Source organism: Agelaius phoeniceus, chromosome 6 (assembly GCF_051311805.1).
Source record: "Agelaius phoeniceus isolate bAgePho1 chromosome 6, bAgePho1.hap1, whole genome shotgun sequence".
Lineage (NCBI taxonomy): Eukaryota > Metazoa > Chordata > Aves > Passeriformes > Icteridae > Agelaius > Agelaius phoeniceus.
The window spans coordinates 32,710,394-32,734,153 of NC_135270.1; the positions used below are offsets into that span (position 1 = coordinate 32,710,394).

At 35.5% G+C, this 23,760-nt stretch overlaps 1 protein-coding gene across 1 annotated transcript in view; it reads right to left on the reverse strand.

The window, feature by feature from the left end:
- RYR3 (ryanodine receptor 3) overlaps positions 1-23,760 on the reverse strand; it is a 196,058-nt gene that overhangs the window by 143,861 nt on the left and 28,437 nt on the right. The window contains exons 2-4 of the mRNA XM_077180355.1: positions 3,868-3,987; positions 2,050-2,157; positions 203-214 (exon numbers count right to left, since the gene is read on the reverse strand). Coding sequence (XP_077036470.1) covers positions 203-214; positions 2,050-2,157; positions 3,868-3,987 — 240 coding nt within the window. The remainder of the gene's footprint in view (positions 1-202; positions 215-2,049; positions 2,158-3,867; positions 3,988-23,760) is intronic.

The following is a 23,760-nucleotide window of genomic DNA, read 5'->3' on the forward strand; positions in this document are numbered from 1 at the left end:
GTGCAAATATTCCAACAAATTATGAAATTAACACACTGGGGAAAAAATAATAATAACGAAGTTGATACAGCAATAACAAAATATCTGCCAAAGGAAAAATGTTGTTTTTTGACAAAGACTTTTATTGTTACCTGATTTTTATTATGATTTAGTAAAACACAGCATTTTCAAAAACATATTTTAAGTTAAAGATACCACTTACCTTTCTTATAAACTTCATGCAGGCATTAAAAAAAATAAAAACATAAAAACATAAATACATATATATATATACAGAAACTGAAATCTGAAAGAGAAAATAACATACTTACTGCCCAGAATAGTTTAAGCATATACTGAGAATATCTACTTGCTAATATTAATTTTTAACATAATTTAGATTCATTAAAGCAACTGCATCCAGGGTTTCAACCAAGTACAGTTATTAATTTTGGATATGTAAAACTATGACAAGACAGGGAGAAAAAAAACTGGATTTTCCATTTGCTTCCTTTAGAGCAAATTTCTTTTTCGTTCCTTTTGGATGGCATTTAAGGTCAGTTCTCGTCCTTGGATTCATTTGGAAGGGACAAAGATAATTAAAGGATATTCCAAGAGCTCAAATAATGGTTACACATCTGTAGGCAAATGGTTTTACATGCTGTGAACAATACCTAAGTTAAACTACTGCCAAGCTTATTCAAAACATGCCATTCACAAAAAATTCTTTTAATCCTACAGAAACTTGTCACCGTTTGGTGAAGAAAACTGGAAAAACATGTAGCAGTGACTATATGACTATAATACCTCTTTTATACATTAAAACTTTTTTTTAAATGAAAAAGGATAAACTTTGCAGCAAAGTCAATTGTAATTACAAACAGGTTGTCAAAAGAAAATTACATGTATTCAGTTTGCAACAAGTACATGAATACTGAGAACAAGCAATGAAACTCTTCTGCTATTTTATTAGTGAAAGTTTTTAAATTAATCACTTGTAAGTTTGACTTATTATAAAAATAAAAAACAAAAGAAGAAAACAACACAACCAAACCAAAACAACTAACCTCCAAATTGAATAATCTACAGTCTTTCTCTAAAAAAATCTGAAACTAGCAGCAGAACTCTGGTTCAAACTAAATTTATTATGAAAAGCAAATAATTTTTTATTTCAGCCTTGCTTTTAGTATGAACTGCTCTGTTCCTATTACAGTTTCCCCAATGGATTGTACCTAAATTTAAAATAAATGAAGGACAAGATAGTTTCAAAACAAATACAGCACAACAGATTGCATTCTTTTTTATTTCCTTCTGCTCCTTAAGCAACAGTGATCATTTTTATCAGAGATTATATGTCTTCTACTTCCAATTCCAAATTAAATATTCATATATCATTATTAACCTCAGATTAAATCTTTCAGCTGCAGTTTGGGGTGAATATTTTGAAAATATTAGAAATTATGTCATTTCTTAGAAATTCCAGAAATTTTTAAACTGATCTTTTGATTTCCTAAGCATATGTTTTTATTTTCACCAAGACTTATTTTATAGAATGCAATGTAATTGCAAAAATAAAGAATATGACTTTTTATGCAGTGGAAAACAAAAGATCTGCATTAATGAAGTCTGAAAACCATATATGCAAAGGTTGACAATGCAAGATCAAAGGTGATGTAACTCCATCTTGCACATCTGTGCAATGATATGTCCCAGTTAAAGATCTGAAGCACAGAATAAGCCATTAGGTTGTAAAATAAATAAAGACATAGTTTTATAAAGCTCTGTTTGTAACAGAATGAAATTCAATTCAATTTGAATCAGCTGAAATTAGAGAATTAGGGTCAAAGCAATCAAATTGATGCTGTTTCTGGATTTGTGGATCACAATTATTCAAAAGAGTTGTACCAGCTCCTCACTGCCAAAGAGAAATTAATGTGATTACACAACTGGAGCAATAATGTCCCAAGAATACTATGACATCAGGAACCTCTTCTAGAAAATCCTGGACAAGGAAAGAAATGAGGAAAATCTGTATTTAGATTTAATGTTCTTTGAGGTCAATTTACTTACCCCTTCACTAGCATTTTCCCCTGTGCTGGCCAGCATTTCCTGAAGGGCTCTGACCGACAGTGATTGTTCAAGGACGAAATTACAGACACAAAGGTCTGGAGGGACATACTGTAAAAATAAATTAAACAGTGCAAGAACAGATCAGCAGAACAGGTGGAACAGGATGAAAAGTGTGTTGGAGCATGTGTTTATTTTAATATTTGAATCTATACTTAATGCCTATTCATTTGTATTTGAGGTAGATGCTACTCTCCTGTATGAAAGCAATATAAATCCATTCTTAATGAATTGACAACACAGGCATTTTACTTTCCTTGAGCTGTATTCCTCACAGTAAAATGAAGCTTCTTCAGGTTCAAATGCAAAATTTTTCCCCCTATGTATTATTTTTTCCTGCCTTTTAGAATGACGCCATGGACATTGTATTTGTTCTGTAATGTCACTGACAAAACAAAAGAGAAGGTATAAGATCTTATATCATGTATGAGGTTGATAGAAGATATTTACAGTAGTAACTAGATGGCTGAGATTCAGAATCTTATGACATGATAATATGAACTCTTTAAGGAAATCCTAATTTCTGAATCAATATGTCTGCTGTTCATGAAACATGAAACTTCACAACAGATTTTTACTTTTTTTCCAATTTCTTGGCCCTGATATGTCCAAAGAAAGATATGTTCAAGAGAAAAAGGTCTCAAGGGGAACCAACAATGTACAAAAATATATGGCAGGAAGCATAAAGACATCCAGAGACTACTCAGCAGAACCCAGTGAAAGGACAAGAGTAAATTGATACAAAGTGAAATACAGGAAATGCTTTTTAAATATGACAAAACCCCCCTACTCTTACAGTGAGCATGGTAAACAGTAAAACAGGTTGCCCAGAGAGGTTGTAAAGTCTCCACTCTTGGAGATACTCAAACTCTGATCCGAGAGTCCTAAGCAATCTGTTCTGTCTGAAGCTATTCTAAGTAGATTTTGCACTTAGGTGACCTTCAGAGACTCTTCCCAACCTTAACAGCTCTGTGTTCTGTGATTCATGATAAAGTTCATGGCTGAGGATGAGCTTTAAAGTGGATGTGCACTTCTTTTTAAAATCAGAGTGACAAGTGAGAATAAAAGTCTTGATAACGCTGCATTTTAAGGTGATGAAAAGTGAAGAAATAAAAACAATTAAGGAAAAAGATGCAGAGAGAATCAAAGAGAAAGAGGAGGTCATCCTCTATTTGGTTTATTGCTAACATTATGCTTTAGTAGAGGTTTACAGTTTCATCCCTTCTCTCCTTTCCCCTCTCCAGCTCCGATAATTACCCTTGAGGGATTTGGGGGTTTTTTTCTTCACATCTCTCTAAAATTTTCTTTTACTTAATCATTCTTGTCCCTGTACATTCAACTTCCTGATTGATAATGAAGTCAGGAGAAACACTTAACATCAGTAACTGACAGGTGACAATGCTTCTAAAGTTATCAGTCCAGTGTATTTGAACCTACAGCAGTAACAGAAATATGGGAGCTCAGTGAACTTAAATATTAATGACAGTCTGGATACCTAATCTTGAAAATAGGTAGTATTTCAGTTACAGGAAGTTTTGTAGATAAAGAATAGCAGCTTTACACTGTTCTCAGGTGTGCCTCAAAATTTATTTGGAATCTCTAGGAAATTTTTGCAAACAATTCTAAGATGCAGTCAGGAAGAAAAGTATACATAAGGTCCCTCTAGCATCATATTTAAGAAACCATAATTAAATGTGCTTGTGAGTAAGTAGGTTAACATTCACTGATCAGTTACACCAGTTGAGAGTATCAGCTTCTTACTTTAGCTTCTGATGTTGGCTCCAAAAAGCACAAGCGATTCCCAAGTCCCTCAGCTGCCAAGCAAAACTTCCTTTGTTCTTTGTGAATACTGGCCACACACTGAAGTACTACTTCATCATCCTGTCACAATACAAAGAACAAGAAAAAAAATTATTTTAAAATTATATGCGCACTCTAATGTTAAGAAATCCTGCAACATCTGTTGAAAATTAATGCAATATATCTTCTAAATCATATAATGTTCATATGCAGAGATTCTTTTGATGTATATCTATAACAGATCTACAAACATGTAAAGATTTCTATAGAGATTTACATTCAAGACTTCATCAAAGTGACGAAGACTGCACACTGTCTCCAAGGCTTTTGCAACTGTTGTGTCCCTTTGTTTCTTTACCAATATAAAACAAACTGTAAGGACACTGTTACTCAGTTTTACTCAGCTAAGTATTTTAATGCTTACAGTAAAAAACCTTTACTGCAATTTTGCAAACAACAGTGCTATTTGTTAGCAAAGTAAACTATCAACACTATTCCTCAGAATGCAGAATCTTAACTTTTAAGTTTCCATGTAATACAGAAATCTCTGTGTACAACCAAAGATCCAAGAGATATTTTTCAGGTGGAAGTTCAGTCAAAAGAGTTTGATCCTCAAAAGACATATCCCAAGAATAAGAACACTCTAGAAAAGCACTTTTACAGATTGCTGCATAATACAAAGCCAAACACATAAAGTGCCAAGCCCTTTTTCACCTCTTAATATGTGACACTAAAGCTGATATAAGCAAGCCAAAAGAGATTAATTTTAGTGTTTGACTGTGTCAAAGCTATATACAGAATTTAAAATAATTTTATTTTCCAAAACTTGTCCACTAACTAAGAAAAAACCTCTGAGAGAGTAGCATGTAGAAGTACTTATTTTGTTACGGGCATGTATGCCACTGTTTGCCAAAAGACACTGCCTGACAAGTTTCTAAGGGGGCAGAAGCTGATAAAACAGGAGTGATATGATATGTCACTGTCCCCTCCAGCTACAAAGTCCTACTGGTGTCACTTATTATTATCAAAGCAGATACACAACAGCCGCCTGTGCTGAGCGCTGAGATCACTTGGACAATTATGTTCTAAAAGCAGCACTGCTATTTACACGGCCCTTATGCAACTGCGCTGCTATGGCACGGCCACGGCTTTGGGCACTTGAAACAAAAGCTGGGAGAAGGAAAGCAATTTTCACCAAAGGAACTAAGTGACACACTTTCCCTGTAAAGAGGGAAATCAAAAGCATGTTTTTCACTTGTGTGATTTCACAGGTGAGTGCAAGTTACAGGGCTTTTTTTCAGGCGACCCTTCACTGCCTGCTTACCACTTCTTACTGAAATAGGCAATTATTACATTTCAGATAAATCAGCAGTTATACACAGTATTTTTCTTATCTAGCTTTGCATGACAATCAAAAATGGTTTCAACACTACAGCAAAAGAATTTGAAACATATTTGCAAACAATTCTAAAAAATGTAGCCGTTAGACAGAATTAATTGATGCTAAAAAATTATCTTTCCTCCTGTTGCTTCTGCTTCCATTTCTATGTAAGATAAAAATAAAGATGTTTAAAACATTTTTCATAATCTAGTTCCTGTATCAATATTTGAAAATACATATTTTAGAGGTAAAAATATTAAAATAATAAAATATGAATTTATGAATACCAGAATTTAGAATAAAATTGAGATTTGCAACTTAGCACACACTTATCATTACATTAAATTACTTCTATATAACTCAAATTGTATTTTCCCTACTACACTAAAGTATTCATCATTCCACAGAGGTGTACATTAGTAGCCTATATTGTAATTCATAGTTCCCTAAAAAATAAAATTATGTCTTCACACTTTTTACAAGGGCACATCCTATCTTTTAAAGGACAAGGGGTAACAGCTTCAAACTGAAAGAATGTAGGCTTACAGTAGATATACACTGGCACAGGTTGCCCAGAGAAATTGTGGATGCCCCATCCCTGGATGTGTTGAATGCCAGGTTGGATGGGGCTCTGATTAATCTGATCTAGTGGAAGGTTTCCCCACCCATGGCACTGGGGTGGAACTGAATGATCTTGAACATCTCTTCCAATCCAAACTGTTGTATGATTCTATGAACATATGTAAAACTTACTTTAAAATGAGAATTAATCAAATAAATTAACTATTTTCTTTTTAAATCCACATGCTTAAAAGGGCAAGAGTTCCTAATACAATGAAATTAATATTTTAATGTTCTAGAATTCAGAAAAGTAAGCACTTAGAATTTACACTGGCATCAGAAAAACTTTATCAATCATTAAGTGCAGTAATCTCATAATAAAAGCACAGAATGTCTTAAGAAATTTATGCAGGATTCAACACTGATGTTTTGTGTTATTCCCCTAAATGGCCAATGTGCCCTTTCCTTTGTGCTATAACACTTAACAAGCTGGGTATTTGCTATGTAGGATAAAAAACTTCAATAGTTTTTTAAAGTGGCAAGAATATTATATTATATGGCATTTCAGAATGTTTTGCAGAAAAGCTTTAAAAAGTAGTCATTCATGACTGAGCATAAAGAATTAGCAAAGCCAATACAATCTGCAAATGAGACGATTATTCCCTGTTAAGATGATTCAGTATTAACATATTCTCACTGAAAAAACCATCATTCTGGCTGAGATCTGTAATTGCTTTTCTGGCCTGAAGATGCTAATAGAAATGAGTTTTATGGAGTTGCTAGGCTATCATGAAAATACAGACCATGTCTGAGCAGCACCTTGTTCTCAGTGCCTAGTTTTTGAACCATGAATTCAACAAATTTAAATGGTTTTGATTCAGTAAGTGTTTAAAGTGCAATTTTTTTCATCTAGCAGCTCTGACATTTCCATTTTCTAGTCCATTTATTTTGGGAGGTGGAGTTTGGGGTTTTTGTGGGGGATTTTTGTGGGGGATTTTTGTGGGGGTTTTGTTGTTTGGTTTGTTTGCTTGTTTGCTTTGGTTGGGTGGTTTGTTGGTTGATTTTTAATAAAACAGGCTTGTAGTTCACAGAATCACAGGGAGGAAAGTGGACCATAAACAATGGTCCACTACAGATGGGCATTTGCACAAGAAACTGCTTTTGCTATTCTTCCTCAAAAAGTACACACATTCTAAGCATCCTTTAGTAATAACTGGTTCCCACCAGTGGCATCATCAAGCTAACCATGAGATACATTCTAGACTACCATCATTTCATCTATTCACACAGATGCATAGCAATTCTTAACTTTTTTATTCTGAATGAAGAGGAAGTGGAAGTTCTCCCCTTCAGTCAAGAAATCTTTTATCTGGTTAAGGTTCATCTCTCAGCCCTTTAGCAAAAGGACACACACAAAGTAACTCCATCCCAAATCAAAGAAGGTTTATGCATTAAAACATGTTAAAATTGCTAGAATATATTTCACATGGTCTGAAATACTGCAGAATTTACCCAGTGTCATGTAGCTAATGTGCCATAATACCATCCATTGTCCATTCGTGTATTCACATGCATAACTTTTGGAAAAAGGAAAAAGGCAGTTTGGGGGATTTGGGGTTCTTTTTGAAAATAGGTAACCACATAATTTTGTGCACTGCAAAAGTAAATTTCTACTTGCTGTGGCTAGAGCTGAAGCTGTATTCCAAATTTGACTATATAGTAATGTCAATATAAACATTGACTCTATTGAAATTGACTCTACACAAAAGTATGTCTTTTGTGAAAAAATTATTTTTTTAACAGAAAACTTTTATTCCTAGTCTTCAGCAATACAGAATTAAGCAGTATACTATATATATATATATTTAAAAATTAATTTTTAAAGGACCACAGTCCAGTAGTTCATTACCAAACACTATTTTGTCTTGATGTTCAGGCTGTTTTCATCCTCAGATTATATAATACAAAGTGATGGTGAACTTAAACTGAGCTTTCTGTGATAAAATAGTAAGGCAAAACATAAGGAAAATTGATTTTCATTACTCAATTACTTGACTGGCTGCAGAGGAATTCAGTGATCAAGGTGAATTAATGTATTGTTGACATGACCTTGCTCCTGTTCTGTTCACTAGTTTTTCAACACTGAATTTGAGAATAAGGAAATTCCAACAATTAGTGAAACTCCTTCTTCATTTGTGTTGCATATACATTCCATAATTTAGAGTTGTAGTGATTTATATAGTACACATAAATCTGAATAGGGGTTGTATTCAAAAATAGAAACAATTCAATATATTTTATATTATCATGCACAGAACCATGAATACAGTAAATATATACAAGCAAATATTGCTGGAAAATGATACCATACATTTAGTTTATTACCTACTGAGTCAACATCTACCTAATCTCTATAATATTCAGTGCTGAAAATAAACTGATAAAATAAAATTGACATGGCATTTAAAATTAATCACTTCTAGATAAGTAATCAACTTTGTCATTATACTACAAGAAGAAAGAGTTTTCTCAAAAAAATTACATATTTTGCCTATAATTTACTCACAGCTATGATAAACTTTCCGGTAGGTACTTTCACAGGAATAACTAACTTAAATGCAAAGTGATACAGAATTGTTTAAGAGTACATTCTTCTCTAAAACCATGGAAAACCATGATGATAATGCATCCTTTCATTCAAGAAATATATATTACTTTACAAAAAAGCCAACACATATCTATAAAACATAGTAAAACAAGCAGGCATATGGAGCTGATGCTCTATACAGGCCTGATTAATGTGAGACACTTGCTGATTGTAGATCAGTGCTGCAAAAAAATGAACTAAGTAAAAATCCACAGCCACTTTCACTCTTTGATAGACAACATTCTACTCACATCTCTCCCTCTATCACAAAGCACAGAATGAAAATAAACATCTTGATAGCATTTGAACACTGGCTACAAAATGATTCTTCTATAAGACTGCATTTCTTCAGAGTTTTCTGGAATAATCTTGAAAAACAAGTGAAGTTCACCAGAAATTGCAATCTACAGCAATCTACTTTTTTCTTCACAAAATAAGGAACTATATGCAGAGTTAACAATCTTCTATCCAAAGATAGACTTGGTAAATTTGTTTGCGCCCACCAGTTCCTTGTTATTGCTGAGCAGGGCTTGCACAGAGCCAAGGCCTTTCCTGCTTTTTCCAAGGCCACAGTGGCAAGGAATTTGGGGAATATGGGGAGGTGGGGGAGGTTGGGAGGTGACACAAACAGGGCAGGTGACCCCAACTGACCAAAGGGGCATTCCAGACAATATGACATCATGCTCAGCATATACATATTCATATACATGTTTCACTTAGATAGAGGAAATAATTATTTTTAATTGTATTATTTATGTTCATAATAATTATATGAACAGTTTAAGTTTTATTCTCAAAAAAATAATGCATCATAGCCAGTTTTTACAAAAAAAAGGAGGATTATATAGTCAATATCCACCTACATTATGGGTAATACAGCAGCTTTAAGAAAAGCTGTAGGTTAGACATTGAATGTCTAGACAGTGCTTTGTGGGAAGCAAGTCTAATCATCAGACAAATGTGAAAATATAGAAGTAAGTCAAAGTGCTTTTTAACTTGATCTATTTTTTTTTTTTTGTAGAGTGATCAGTCTCTGTGCTATAGTCAAATTTTACACTTGATATAAGGCTGATGATGTATATGAAACATCTGGCACATCCATGCCTTGTTTTGCTCATTAAAGAAGGTAATTGAAGAAAGGTGACTCTAATTAGCAAGCTGATGAAGCATACCAAGACTTCTTAAATAATAGTATAAAGAGAGTTAACTATGTGCTTCTGTTGTATAAATCCATTTAAATGATCCATTAAAAAAGCATCCATAATTTACCTAGTTTCCAGCTTCTTAGTAGATATAGTAAATTATTCCACTAATCCTAAAACAGAAGCTTCATAAAACACCACATTAAAGGATTCCACTACTTCCACATTTGAAAAGAACAAAACTTTTCAAACCTATAAACCCATGCACTATTTTTGGGATTTATTGCTTCACTTATTGTTACTGCCACAATTGGCAAATGTGTATTTTTTCTCCCTTTTACACTGTGAAAAATTAATTTCATAAAACTGAACAGAAAACCATTCTGGTATGGCATATTATTTCTGCTATTGCTCTTCTACTTCAGATAAAGGATGTGGAAAAATTCTGGCTGCTGAATTTATTATTTACCACAGCAACACAGTCTTAAATATTTAGACTTCCTAATTAAGTTCATAAAAATTAAAAGCTTCTTTGATTAAATCTTGGGTTGTTTTGGGTTTGAGGCTATGATCCAAAAAAATAACTTAATGTATTCATTTGCCATCTAGCTAGAACAATTCAGTTTGTTTAGGTTTCTGTACTGCAAAAATAAAGTCATTTTCCTTCAATTAAGAACAATTGTGTATCACATGTGTATGCAGACATCAGATTCAGAGCAAAGTACATAACTACATCAGAAGTCTTGCTTCATGGTCATATCACTTCTCCTCTGCCAAATAACTGAGTTGTAACCCTCAACAAAAAATTCCTTGGGGGAAATTTCCAAAAGCTCCACTGTGTAAATCTTTATTTATTTGCTAAAGCAATTCCATTCTAAATAAAGAAAATAATTGTTCATTGTTACACAGTGACTGACACTCCTGTGTCACTGGTGAGTCAGAGATGACACAGAATTGTATCAGAAGGCAAAATGGTAAAAGTTCTTGCGTTTATTGCAACATCTTCTTTTATATCCTAGTCCGACACAGGTGGACCTGATTGGTCATTTTATCAATACATTTCACATGAGTGGTTAATTAAGAAACCACCCTTTGGTAAACATATTTCCATAACACATTCCACCTGTTCACAAACACCAGATGCAACAACTTAAGATAATTGTTTATAATTCTTTTCTCCGAGTTTCTCACAGCTTTTCCCAGAACCATGCCTAGGAAACTATGTGTTTCTCTCTCTCAGCATCCACACTCATGTATACTATGCAGTACAGATTTGACGAATTGAAGTTTTGAATATTTTGGACTTTGTTTTTGTTGGAAGACATTTCTCACTTGAAAAAAAATGTATTACAGTTACAAAGCTAGTGTATGACATGGATTTTTCATTTTGCCTACTCTTTGTCAAAAAAGCAACTTCTTTCTTTTTTTGATTAGTCATGAGAAAAAAGAAAGAGGAAACCAAATAAAACATCAAAAATGCTTTTAAGTATCAAAACTGACCCAAACCCAAAACACATAGAAACAAAGAAACCAACAAAAATTAGCTGCACCCTACTAGGCTTACACACTTACCTAGGTCACACTATAAATGCAGCCTAGCAGGTCTTTACTGAAGGCTCAGCATTGATCAGCAGTCCCCAGACAAAACTACAATGGCTGTGGAATCCTGAGGTCCCCTGAATAGTGGGTGGCTGTTAGAGGCAGCTTAGCCTCACCAAGCACATGAGGAAAGGTGTGATACAGACATGGTGATGTGAAGCAGCAGGAGCCATCACCCTCAGCCTGCAGACTTTGACAGGGAGGACAACTTGTGAGCCTCCTCTTTGGACATAAACTAAGAATGTACAAAGGGAAATAAAGTGTATTGTGTCTTCCAGGACAGTTTTGTTGTGTATTCTTTTATTCTCTTTTCTTCTTCAGATCAAAACAATGTCACCAAGTTCTTCAACAGCTCAAATCCCTCTTTTTAAATTAATATGAGTAATATGAACTTTAATCCTATGCTTCCTTATAAAATTATAAACAAACAGAACAAAGAGGCAATATGCAATGTATATGATCCATGTTGAACCTGTGTGAACATTTAAAAGGTTCTGGAAATAATTATTTTCAAACTTATGTTTGGACATACTTTGTCCTAATTCGAATGCTCTTATAGATAACCTTATACTTCTATTCAACTTAAAAGGCTGTGTAACAGGTACCCACATTGCCATATTCTATTCAGTATTTACATGTTTAAGATTTTCAATCATATTATAAGGCAGCAGAAGAAAAAACCTGTGCCTGCTCATCAAAAAATACATAAATTGCAAATTATAATAATGGGAAAAATTTTAAAGAAAACTGTAAACTGCTAAGAAAGATAAATTATCCAGACAAATTTAATTATTACCTTTTAAAAAATAAACAAACCCAAACTACATTTCCAGTCATTAAACCATTTTTATTGGTTTTTCTCTTACATACATGCCAGCAAAGCAATTGTTTCCCATTTACAGAACTACCAATTTTGTCTCACAGCAGTTACATTTTGCCATTCAGCCAAAGAGACGTGAATCTTCTCTATATTTCTTGAAAGCACTTCTTCTGCCCACACTGTCCACTTATAATAATGAAGATAAAATTTTTCAATAAATACTAACATACTCACTCCATAAATTTATATTGGAATATTGTGTGCTAAAGGATGTATCCAAGGATAACCTAAAGCAAGGTTTAAATCAGAGTCAGCTTATGAAACAAGAAAGGTTCATAAACGTTTCAAATTATATTTTTCACTTCTGTAATTAGAAAACCTTATACAGGTCTGCTGCAATATGATAAAATTCATTAGGACCTCCACACAGAAGTGCATACTGCATGACTACTTTGGTCCCAAAATACAGACATCACAGTCATGTAATTGAATCAGGAAGAGGTCACATGAATATCTCATCTTGGGTTTTCCTCTGCTTAAATGTCTATAAATAAATCTTCTGGTAAGCTTATGTGTTAACATCTAAAAAAGAGGTGTGCTTGAGCACTTCATATTTTTAATCACCACAAAACCCACAAACAAATGAAGGAAACCAATATCCAGTACAATCTTAAATCAGTGGTGGTGAGGGGGAGGTGGATTCTCAGGAGATTTAATTTTACTTCCAGTACTGGCTGTTGGTTGTTTTTAATACATTTTTATAAATTAAAAGCCTCTATTTCTTTGTAGAAACGTATCAAGGGTGGGGCCTCTCTGAGGCCTGTCTTCCTGCAGTAAGCATACAAATTTCTCCAGGTAACTACAGCGTGTTCACTGCAAATGGATCCTTATGATGACAGCAGAGTTCTTTAATGGAAATTCACACAGCGCCTTCTGACAGTTCTCAGAAGATTTTAAAAATAGAGTTGGGGTTTCCGTTGTCAGTCTACGCCTTCAACAGTGGTTGGACAAAAGCCTAATCATAACTCTGGAACATACTCCCCTATCTTATATCAAGGCATCAGCAAGGCAGAATAAGCAAATATACAGCAATAAAACTCACACACACACACACAAAAACTCCACCAAAATCCCAAACAAAAACAAAAAAAAAAACCTTCTTTGAATAAAAAATTGCTTCAGAAAGTCGAGTAGCATATATTGGACCATTTTAGTTATTTTTTATTTTTAATCCAAATCCAGGTGGTTTCCACTGAAGAATTTAGATAGTTTGCTGCCCTTTGTATCACAGCTTTCTCCACCTTTCCCTTTATGCAGTTCTTTGTGGAAATGAGACAGCATGAGAGAGTGACCACAAAGGGATATCCACACCAAATACCAAGACCAAGTGTAATATCCAAAATATTTATGTATCATCTATCATTAAAGCTGAGTACTAAATATTCTTTTAAAATTACTCCTTTGATTTTAAACTGTAATGCATGAGAAAGAGAAGACTCTTAATAGAGCTGGGGTAAACTAGCTGTGCAGACCAGGTAGGTGCATCTCAGGTAAATTAAATATGTCCTCTCCTATCAGGCAGAGCCCTGTCATTCTTTAAGAAAATGTTTTGAATTGAGCAGGCATAGAGTTAATTTTCTTCACAGTGGCTGGTAGAGGACCAAGTTTTGGACTTGTGTTGAACACAGGATTAATAATACAGAGATGTTTTTGTTATTGCTGAGCTGGGCTTGCAAAGAGCCAAAGCCTTTTCGTACAGCCATGCTGGTGGGGAAGCTGGGGGTGCATGGGAGGTTGGGAGGTGACACAGCCAGGGCAGGTGACCCCAGCTGACCAAAGGGACACTCCAGACCATGTGACATCATGCTCAGTATATAAAGTTGGGGGAAGAAGGAAGAAGGGGGGACATTTGGAGTGATGGTGTTTGCCTTCCCATTCACCATTCCAGGTGATGGGGCCCTGCTCTCCTGGAAATGGCTGAACACCTGCTGGCCCATGGGAAGCACTGAATTCATTCCTTGTTTTGTTTGCTGGTGTGCACAGCTTTTGCTTTCCCTATTAAACTGTATTTGTCTCAATCCAGGGGTTTTCTGGCTTTTACCCTTCTGATTCTCTCCCTGATCTCACTGGTGTGGGAGAGAGCAAGTGACTGCATGGGGCTTGGGTGCTGGTTGGGGTTAAACCACGACAGAAAGGAAGTGACATTAAGCATACATGTTAATTAACAGAATGGCAGATTGACTAAAAGAATGAAAATATACACCATGCTGATCAAGGAAGTGGAATTATCCAAGAAAGGTGTACCCCGCCTAAGTACCTTATCATTATTACTGGATGGACATGTTAGACCAAGGATGGACACGTTAGGTCCCAAGGAGGGCTGTGAAACAGTCAGAGGTTTGGAGCAGCTCTCTTGTCAAGAAAGGCTTAGAGGGGGGGAACAATGGTCTCATCAAAAAGGCTGAGAGAGCTGGGGTTAGTCATCCTGGAGAAGGGAAGGCTTCAGGGAGATCTCAATGAAGTGCTTCAACACTTAAGGGGACTTATAAGAAAGATGAAAAGAGACCTTTTACCAGGGCTTTTAAGGACAGGATAAGGGACAACAGGTTTAAACTAAAGGAGTGTAGATTCAGGTTGGACTCAAGAAAGAACTATTTTAGAATGTGGGTGATAAGATACCAGAACACGTTGTCCAGGAAAGCTGTGGATGTCCCATTATTGGAAGAGGTCTCTGAGCAACCTGATCCGGTGAAAAATGTCTCTGCCCATGGCAGAGGCTAGACTAGACGATCTTTAAAGTTCCTTCTGACCCAAACCATTCTATGATTCTATGAGTTGTGGTGTCAGAACTGGTGTGCTTTGCAACTCTCACATTCATAACCTCTGGTAAAGGTTATATAAGCAAATAAAGAAATGCACTAGATATGTTAGGAAACTATGTTATAGTTCATTTTGAAGGAGCATCCTTTTGGACAGAGAAATGAATGTAAGCTACATTGTTGTGTATATACATAGTTGCATATATTTTGTTTGTTTTGCCCATTTCTTTTACATCTGGTGCAAGTGAAGCAGTTAGTAATGGGAAGACATAACATAGGACACCCATTCTGACAAATTTACAATAAATTTCATTGCAGAAATTAACTCATAAGTGAAGTTCACAAATGTAAGACATTTTGGCATAATAAACTCAATCTGTAGGGTTTAGCTTAGAAATTTTTACTGTTTGAAAGATGACCATAAATATTAATGCAATGGCCAGTGTCTTGTCTCAATTACAGATGAACCAATTTAAAAAACTTGACACCTGACAGCAAGAAGGAATCCAAATAGAAGCCGTCAGCCTTTTGGAATCTTAGTGCATGACCACTACCAGATTAGTAAAGATACCAGCAGCAACAAACATTTAGATCATATCTATTTCAAAATGAGAATGGGAATGCACTTTTTTAGCATATTCTTTAAATCATGTATTTTGTATATGACTAGTCTCTCTGAACTATCAACTATAAATATTTCAGACATTTATTTAATATCATACTTTGTTAAAGATATAAATTTTCCCTTTTGGACTGACAGTTTTTACCAGGAAACTTAAATGCTGACTTTAAGTCAAAAATCATATGGACTTTTTTACAGAACCCAATACCATTCAGGATTTTAAACATGGTCTATATCAACTGTTGACAAAAGAGATACTTAGCACACAGCTTTGAAAATAAGGGCCATATAATGAGACAAAAAATCATCTTCTTTAAATTTTAGGAACTCAAAACAAATTGGAAAAGTCCTAAAAAAAATTAAACAAAGCAGAATTTGCTCAGTCACTATATGAACTTATAGGCTAGCTCCTTTCTAAATGAAGATAGAAGAAACCTTTACAGATACTATTTTTTTTTAAACAATATTCTCAGAGGAGATTTTCAATGTCACAGTGACCTGAATTTAAGTCATGCTTGTCAGGTCTAGGCAGTAGAACCACAGATAGTAGCATTTAAACACATACAGAGAGTTTGCAAGACCCAGGACTTTGCATCAGGTCTCAGAACCAGAGTGAGCCTGTGAATAGCCAATAAGTATTTACATGCTACCTATCCAGATTTTAGGAGGAAGGGGGGAAAAAAAAGCCATGAGAGCTGGAATGTTGCCGTATAAATAATTTTTTTTGTTAATGACCCAAAGATGATATGAAAGCAGTATGAGATAAGATAGGTCTGAAGCAGAAATGCAAGGTACCACAGGGTCTAGAATTATTAAATGATTCTTTGTAACTATTTTATATCTTGGGGAAGACAATGATGGGTTTTAAAGAGATTTTAATCAAGAAAACAGAGGCTTAGATTAAGGCTGAAGCTTCTTCTTCAAATCTTCTATAAACAAGACATAAATATGGCTGTGAACATAAAGCTGATGAGCTGCCAGGCAAACAAGGATTGGTAAGAATGGGAAAGCTATGAAACAGGTTCAAATTTATATGTGTACATGGAGGATCACAAATTATACAGAGAAAGAATTCTAAAGGAAGTACAATACCTGTAGTTATCCTGTACTAGCAAATATACAGGTATAATAATGTATATTTGAGCATTCACTCAATATACAGACATATTAAGGAGTGTAGAGGACATTGAAGAACTATAACATGCAGTGCTCTTCCTCAAACTATTAATTCAACCTCTCTGATAATATCCTTATTGAGAGAATTTTAGAACAGTGTGAATCACATATATGGTGGTATTTATTACCTAGACAAAAAGAATTCTGGGCATAGTTTTTAAAATTTACTAGAAAATTGATACATTTCAATGGCAAATTCCTTTATGTGGGTATATATATACACACACAAACAAGACTCAGTGTCAGCCACAATTACTTCCCCAATGTTAAACCACAGAATTAAAGAAACTTCATAGTTTATAGAGCTATGGTGCCAACAAATTATTTTAAAATATGCTTAATATGAGGATATAATACCTTTGAAATCCAGCTGTATCTTCCATTTCTTAATCCATACTCCATTATGCTGATACTGCACTATGTATATGCACACATCTGTTAATTTGTTGGGTTTTTTCTATCAGTAAAACTTTTTAAAGAAGTCTGCTAAGATGAATTACATTCATATTTCAACAAAAACTTTTGAAAACCATAAATTACTGTCATGTATATTTGACCTTAACTATCCATTACAATCCTGAATTATGACTTCTGAAATTTATTTCAGAAGTGAACTCTGCTATTTTTGGAAATTGTTTTTAAAAAAAAACTAATACTCGGTAATCATCCACATCTGTTACAGCTGAAAAGCAAAAATGCATCAGATGCAGGAAAATTACAACAGAAATCTTTCAAACAGGATTTGAAAACACAGCAGATACTTTAACAGTCTTCATACAAAATACATGAAAAAAAGAAGACTGAATAAATTAGGAGGGCTAGCACAGAAATAAAATGGGAAAATTTAAGTACATTCAACTGTCATCCATTCCATGTCAAGCATTCACACATATTAAAAAGCTGGGCTATAGAAAGTGAAATACTCAAGGTTTAGACAAGAACTGACTGGAACAGGAGATTGAAAGTGCATAAATGAATCATATTCATCAACTATACCCTCCAAAATAAAATATTCAAATCACCAACCAGCAGCTGCATGGCAGTTTTCCCTGCATAGTGGTTTAAGTCTTACAATTATTGCTACTCCAGTAGGAGTACAAATCTGCAGGCAGTAGAAATGTCCTAAAAACATGACAGATCAGTCACTCTAGAAAACTGAGTGGAAATATGTGAGTTAACTACAGGGTCAGTCACTGATGTCATTACCTTGGATCAATAATTGAGGGCAAGCACAATTACTGGAAAGATTTCTATAAACTTAAGCATATTTCTCAGTATATACCTAATGATCTTACAAAGAATAATAAAAGCATATTCATTTGCTTTGTGCTTTTTTTCATAAATTAGATGGTGCCAAAGGAAAGTGCACTTAATTTTGCAATTAAGTTGATTTCTGTAGAAAAGTCGGTATCGCTGTATTCCCCACTGCTCCTGTCCCAGATAACGTTAGCAGTGCTTGCTTACTTCATAAGGTTCACGTAAGAATTCTGTAACACCTGCTCTACCAAAAATCAGCCAACACATTCACAAGCAAATTAGAGAGCCAAACCTTGATATGTTTTCATCAGATAAATTCATAAAATTTAAATGTTTAATAATCACTTACATACTTTGCACTTTACAAATTCACACCAAATTATGTTCACCAGCCAGCCACACCACAAGAAGCAAAGAGTATGTAACTGTTTGGTCACCAGGCAGCAGGAGGGGACCTAAGACATGAGGAGAGCCAGGTCTCTGCTCAAGGCAATTGGTGAATCCCCTCCCAGCCTACCTCACCTTCCCAGGTGCCCTTGTACAATAGGAATGAGGCTCTGGGAGTGAGGGTCAGGCACACGGCAGCATGGACAGGTTGGGGAATAGTCCAGGGTGAATTAGTCTACCTGGCACACCATGACTGCCTCAGTTATGACAAAAAAGTCCTCCATGGCTCCCTTCTGAGGGATCAATATGCTGACTGGACCCAAGGCATAGAGATGTCTGCTGCCTCCTTGGGGTCCAGGTTAGAGATGTAACCAAGAAGCTTTCCAGTCTGGTACAGCCCTCTAATTATCATCCATTACTGGTTTTTCAGGTGGGCAGCAATGAAGTCCCAAGAAGCTTGAGGAATATCAAGAGGGACCTCACTGCTTTGGGGTAACACATTGAGGGATCTGGAGCACCAGTAGTGTTCTCTCTTCTGGCAGTTGCAGGAGAAGATGGGAGTAGGAAAATCACACAGATGAATAACTGCTCTGAGCCTGGTGTTACCAGCAGGATTTTGTGGTTTTTCATCACAGATCAGTTTACAAAACATCAAGCCTGTTGACAACAGATGGGGCACACCTGTCCCAAAGCAGAAAAAGGATCTTCACATAGGCTTCAGCAGGGCTCAACGAAAGAGCCTTAAATTAGATTTGAAGGGGAAAGGGATAAAACGAGGCTTGCTAGAGATAAGCCTGGGGGTAGCACATCAGGGACTTTATCACTTTCTACAACTACCTGAAAGGAGATTACAGCCTGGTGGGTGTCAGCATCTTCTCACAGATAACAAGGGAAAGGTTGAAATGAAGGTTGAAAGGTATGAAAGGAAATGGTCTGAAGTTGCAATAGAAGTTTAGATTGGATCTTAAGAAAATCTTCATTGAAAGAGTGGTCAGGCACTGGAATATGCTGCCCAGGGAAGTGGTGGAATTGCCATCTCTGGGTTTGATTTTTCGATTTGGCACTTGGGGACATGATTTAGTGGTGAACAATGCGGTGCTCAGTGATGAACAATGTGGAACTCAGTGATCTTAGAGGTTTTTTCTAACCTGAGAAATTCTGTTTCTATCTTGAGTTGGAAGTGAGCTTTAGAAACTGTCTAGTTCTACCCCTAAGCTCAAAGTAGCATCAACATCAATGAGGTGCTCAGAACCATATCCAATTAGGTTATAAATATGTCCTGAGACAGAGACTTCTGGCCTTCCTGGACTACCTGTTCCAGTGTTTGACTATTCCAAAATAGGAAAAAAATAATTTCTTTTCAGGATGAGGATTGAAGTTTGTTTGTGAAGCTCTCTAGACTCACAAGCACACAAAAATTTGCAGTTCCCTCAATTATCTGCTTAGGCCCTCTGCCTAATACTAGGGCCTCTTACTTGCCAGCTTGACGTTTGCTTTGCAAATTACACACGCATGGCCCTCATGATCCAGGTGAAGGGAAAATGTTGACTCCAGTGTCACCCACCCCCAGCAGTTGGTGCTTAGGCACATGGGCCCTATGAACTGTAGTTCCCATGCCAGCTATTGGCACTAAGACCCTCAATTCACTTCACCCAGACCCCTACAGCTTGCACCTAGGACTGATGACCCAAGGTCCTTCAGCAGCAGTTGATGCGGAAACTCCTGCTTGCTCTGGATGCTGGTACAGAAAATGTGTGTTCCTTCACCCAAAGTCTGATTCCAGTTCCTACCTCAAATTCACTCACCCCAATTCACTCAGTAACTGTCAATCCTTCTAAGATCCACAGAGCCAAGAGCCACTGATGAAGATGCTCTTACTTGCTCCAGCTGCTGGCACCACAAACATAGCAGAGCTTCATTTGAGGTCTGATTGTTAGCATCACTCCTTACAGCACTCACGCACAGGGAAAATAGTGAGTATTAAGTAGGAAGATAAACTGCTGTGATCAGGCATAGGGTTGCCAGGCAAGCACACTGACTGGGCACTGTTATGCAAAACCAGCCTTTTTATAGCTCCACCTGTCAATCCCCTAGCGTCACTTTTCTCTTCCCCACTCCCATTCCACTAAACAGCTCTTCCTAAATTTCGCTGTCTTATAGATTACCTTCAAATATTTTAAAAACCTTCATATTTGCTGCCTTATCAGTTACAAAGTCCAGATGTGTCTTCTCCAAATGCTGTTTGTGTGTTCTTAATGGGCCATCAATTAACAGCTGAAGAGCCCAGGTCTTTGCCATTGTCTCCATTTTCCCGTGTCTACTTCGTTTGTATCTGTGTGGTTTTCTTTATCTAGCAATCCCCCCCACCTTATCCTTTCTTCTCCATGTACACGTTGTTTTAAGAATAAAAGGAAAAACATTCAGCAAAGATCTTAGTTCTGCTTGTGCAAGGAAATCATATGCAAGAACCTATAAAATGCTTGAACTTTGTAACTTCAAAATCAGCAACAAGTGCACTGCTCACTGAGCACTTAATACAGCAGAAAAAGGTAAAGTCTTCATAGTATGTTAGGTTGGCATATGTCCCAAGATGTATAGAATACTTGCAGGTTTGTTATGCTACACCACCATAAACATCTGGTTCAACTGATTACCAATGCAAATACAGCACACAGATGTAAGCAAGCAAATTAAAAAAAAAATTATTTCTGATATCCTGTTTCAAATGCAGACACTTGCAGAATAACAAATTTTCTTCCTCAAGTTGACAAGTTACTGTGTGCTTGGACTTTCAAAGTTCATACTGCCTGCTTCCATGAAACCTTAGTTATCACTAAGAGCTAATTTAGATTTTCTTGTTGTGAATACTGAGACCGATTTTATGCTTGCACATATGCTAAGTTGGATTCATCTCTCTCTTGACATATGAAGAAAAAGGAAATTACAAAGTTACAAAATCTATCACCACTTCAAACTGTCTTACAGGGAAACTGTTATATTCCCACTGTGAGTTTCTGCCACAGAAATTACTGCCTGACATCCATTATTTCAAAATGTTCATGTCTACAAAACTCATCTGGGGAAAGAAAATTACTAGAGATATGAATATTCAAGTATTCTGTGACTTTTTTCTTTTTTTTTTTTTTCCAAATCTAGAACCACATTTTTCTTCACACAAAACTTATAACTTTCTGTTAATCTAAACCTGCAAAGTATATCCAGAAAAACCTCTCATTCTGTTTTTATTACCACTGGGTAGATCAATGATCTAAGTTACATCAATTCCACTCATACTTCAAACAGAAGTATCAGTGAGATAGACAGAGATTTAGAGTGCATCTGCTAGACCTTCTCTTCATCGTGAGTTACACAAGAAAAATATTTTTGTTCTAAAACAAAACATAGAAAGATAATTAAATGTTCAGATTTTGATAGAATAATTTTAAGAGATCAGATTAAAATTAATTCATTGACGAATCAGGTGTCTGAAGTTAGAGAATGGATGAGATTTTTCATAGTTGTGTCCAGACAAGACCAAAACCTTGGAAATAAATAACTGCAGCAATTAGTGCAGGTCTTAAATAATGAAGACACAGTTATGAAACATTAGCATGGAAAAAAATCTCTTCAAACTAATGCACCTGGTATCACCTCCTGTAAAATCTAGTACTTGCTTCCTTTGTAGTTTATCCCGGATTAATAAATATTCTGTCTCTGCTACAAAGTTTTTATCGTCTCCTTATAAACATAAACTCTAATTATCACCTTGGATCCATAAAAAAGCCAGGACATTGAAGATTACTATAAACTGTGTCACAGAACACAGTAGAAAAAATGCCTGTAATTTCTGTAAAAGTTCAGTAATCATTAGGATGAAGTCGAAAGCATAGCTCTTTAAAGTTAGTTTATCAGATTTGTTCTTTTTTTTTTTTTTTTTTTTTTTTTTTTTTTTTTTTAAATAAGATCTGTACATCCACATTCTGGTATCAGTTCTACCATTCCCGTCCTAGCCTAGGCTTTACCACCACCACATTTTTGAAATCATGGAGTTTTTTGAGTTTTTTAGGTGCTCATTCAAGACTAAATAAACAATATAGGCTAATTCATTTATTAATTTAAAATCCCCCACTATCTCAAAATGAAATTAGTGTACCACTTTTTTTCATTGGTGGTAAGGCACAGAAATTTGAGTTCTTAAGTAAGATAATAAAGAGATGTTCCAGCAGTTACTACTGACATGCTCTCTGACATTGGCATCTTGGTAGCTTTTGTCTAAAAATTACAAGTGGTTTGACCTGGAAGTCATGAAACTTTCAGAAAACTATCACTCATTGAACAGTCTTATCCATCTTTTGAAAATTCAGATATTACATAAACAAACTCTTTACTGGACTTGATTTCATTCATTCAAGTGTCAAAAATGAAGGCTTGATGGTACACACTGTGTATGTCAGATACAAATATTAGGAAGCAAAGACAGATTTTTGCCTGAACACTCTTGTCGAGGTCCACTTAACTTGGATCCCTTACATAAAGTTCCTGAAAATCTGAATCTGGATCTTAATTTCCTACCTCTAGCTTATTCATGGGAAAAGTGAGAGCCACGATAATTTCTACTCCTGTTATTTGGGGAATGAGTGGGAAATCTTCTGAACAGAAAACACTTAAGGTTTTGTGTAAAGTCTTGTTCACTTAGTGAAATTTGTAAAGTGCTTTTTGATCTGAGGATGAGCTCAGTTAAATATTTTACTTCAAATTATTTTGGAACCCAGGGGGCTCTGAATTGATCTTGAACCAGGTTCAGAATGTCATGTTAGTTGGTTAACATTGATACTTCAATCTAACATGAATACATTATTGGCAGCCAAAATTAAAACTGTGACACAACAATGAATGTGTATTAAAATGCTAACAAAGAAAACCAAAACCACAAAAAATCCAAACCCCATACATACTCCAAAATTATGCAACAGCACAGAAGTTATTACTGTGATATTAATTGGATAGAAATTATTTGATATGTCAGCAAGCCCCATTACCCTTCTATTATCCTTCATTCTCTGTAGTCAATAATACACTCTGCCTTACAAAATATTTTCCAACATCTGTGAGAAACTGTCAGAGCCACAATAAAAGGATGGAATTGAACCTATTTGCCATTATCAAAATTCTAATCAAATTTTACGTATATATCTGTATGCATGGTGGTAAAAACTGGCTGTCTGTTGGAGATCTTTTGGAACATCTCTTTCTCCTCAGAGCAGATTTTTAGGCAGAAGTAGAGAACAGTAGGATAACAAGTACAGAGAAACTTCCACCCTTCCTTGACTGCTTAGTAACTAAACGAGCATGCAAAGATATGTTCTCTTTAAATGATAGCACCGAGATAATTAGTTGTGCTAAGAAAGTTACAGGCATGCTTAGGGCAGCGTAGCCCTCAGGT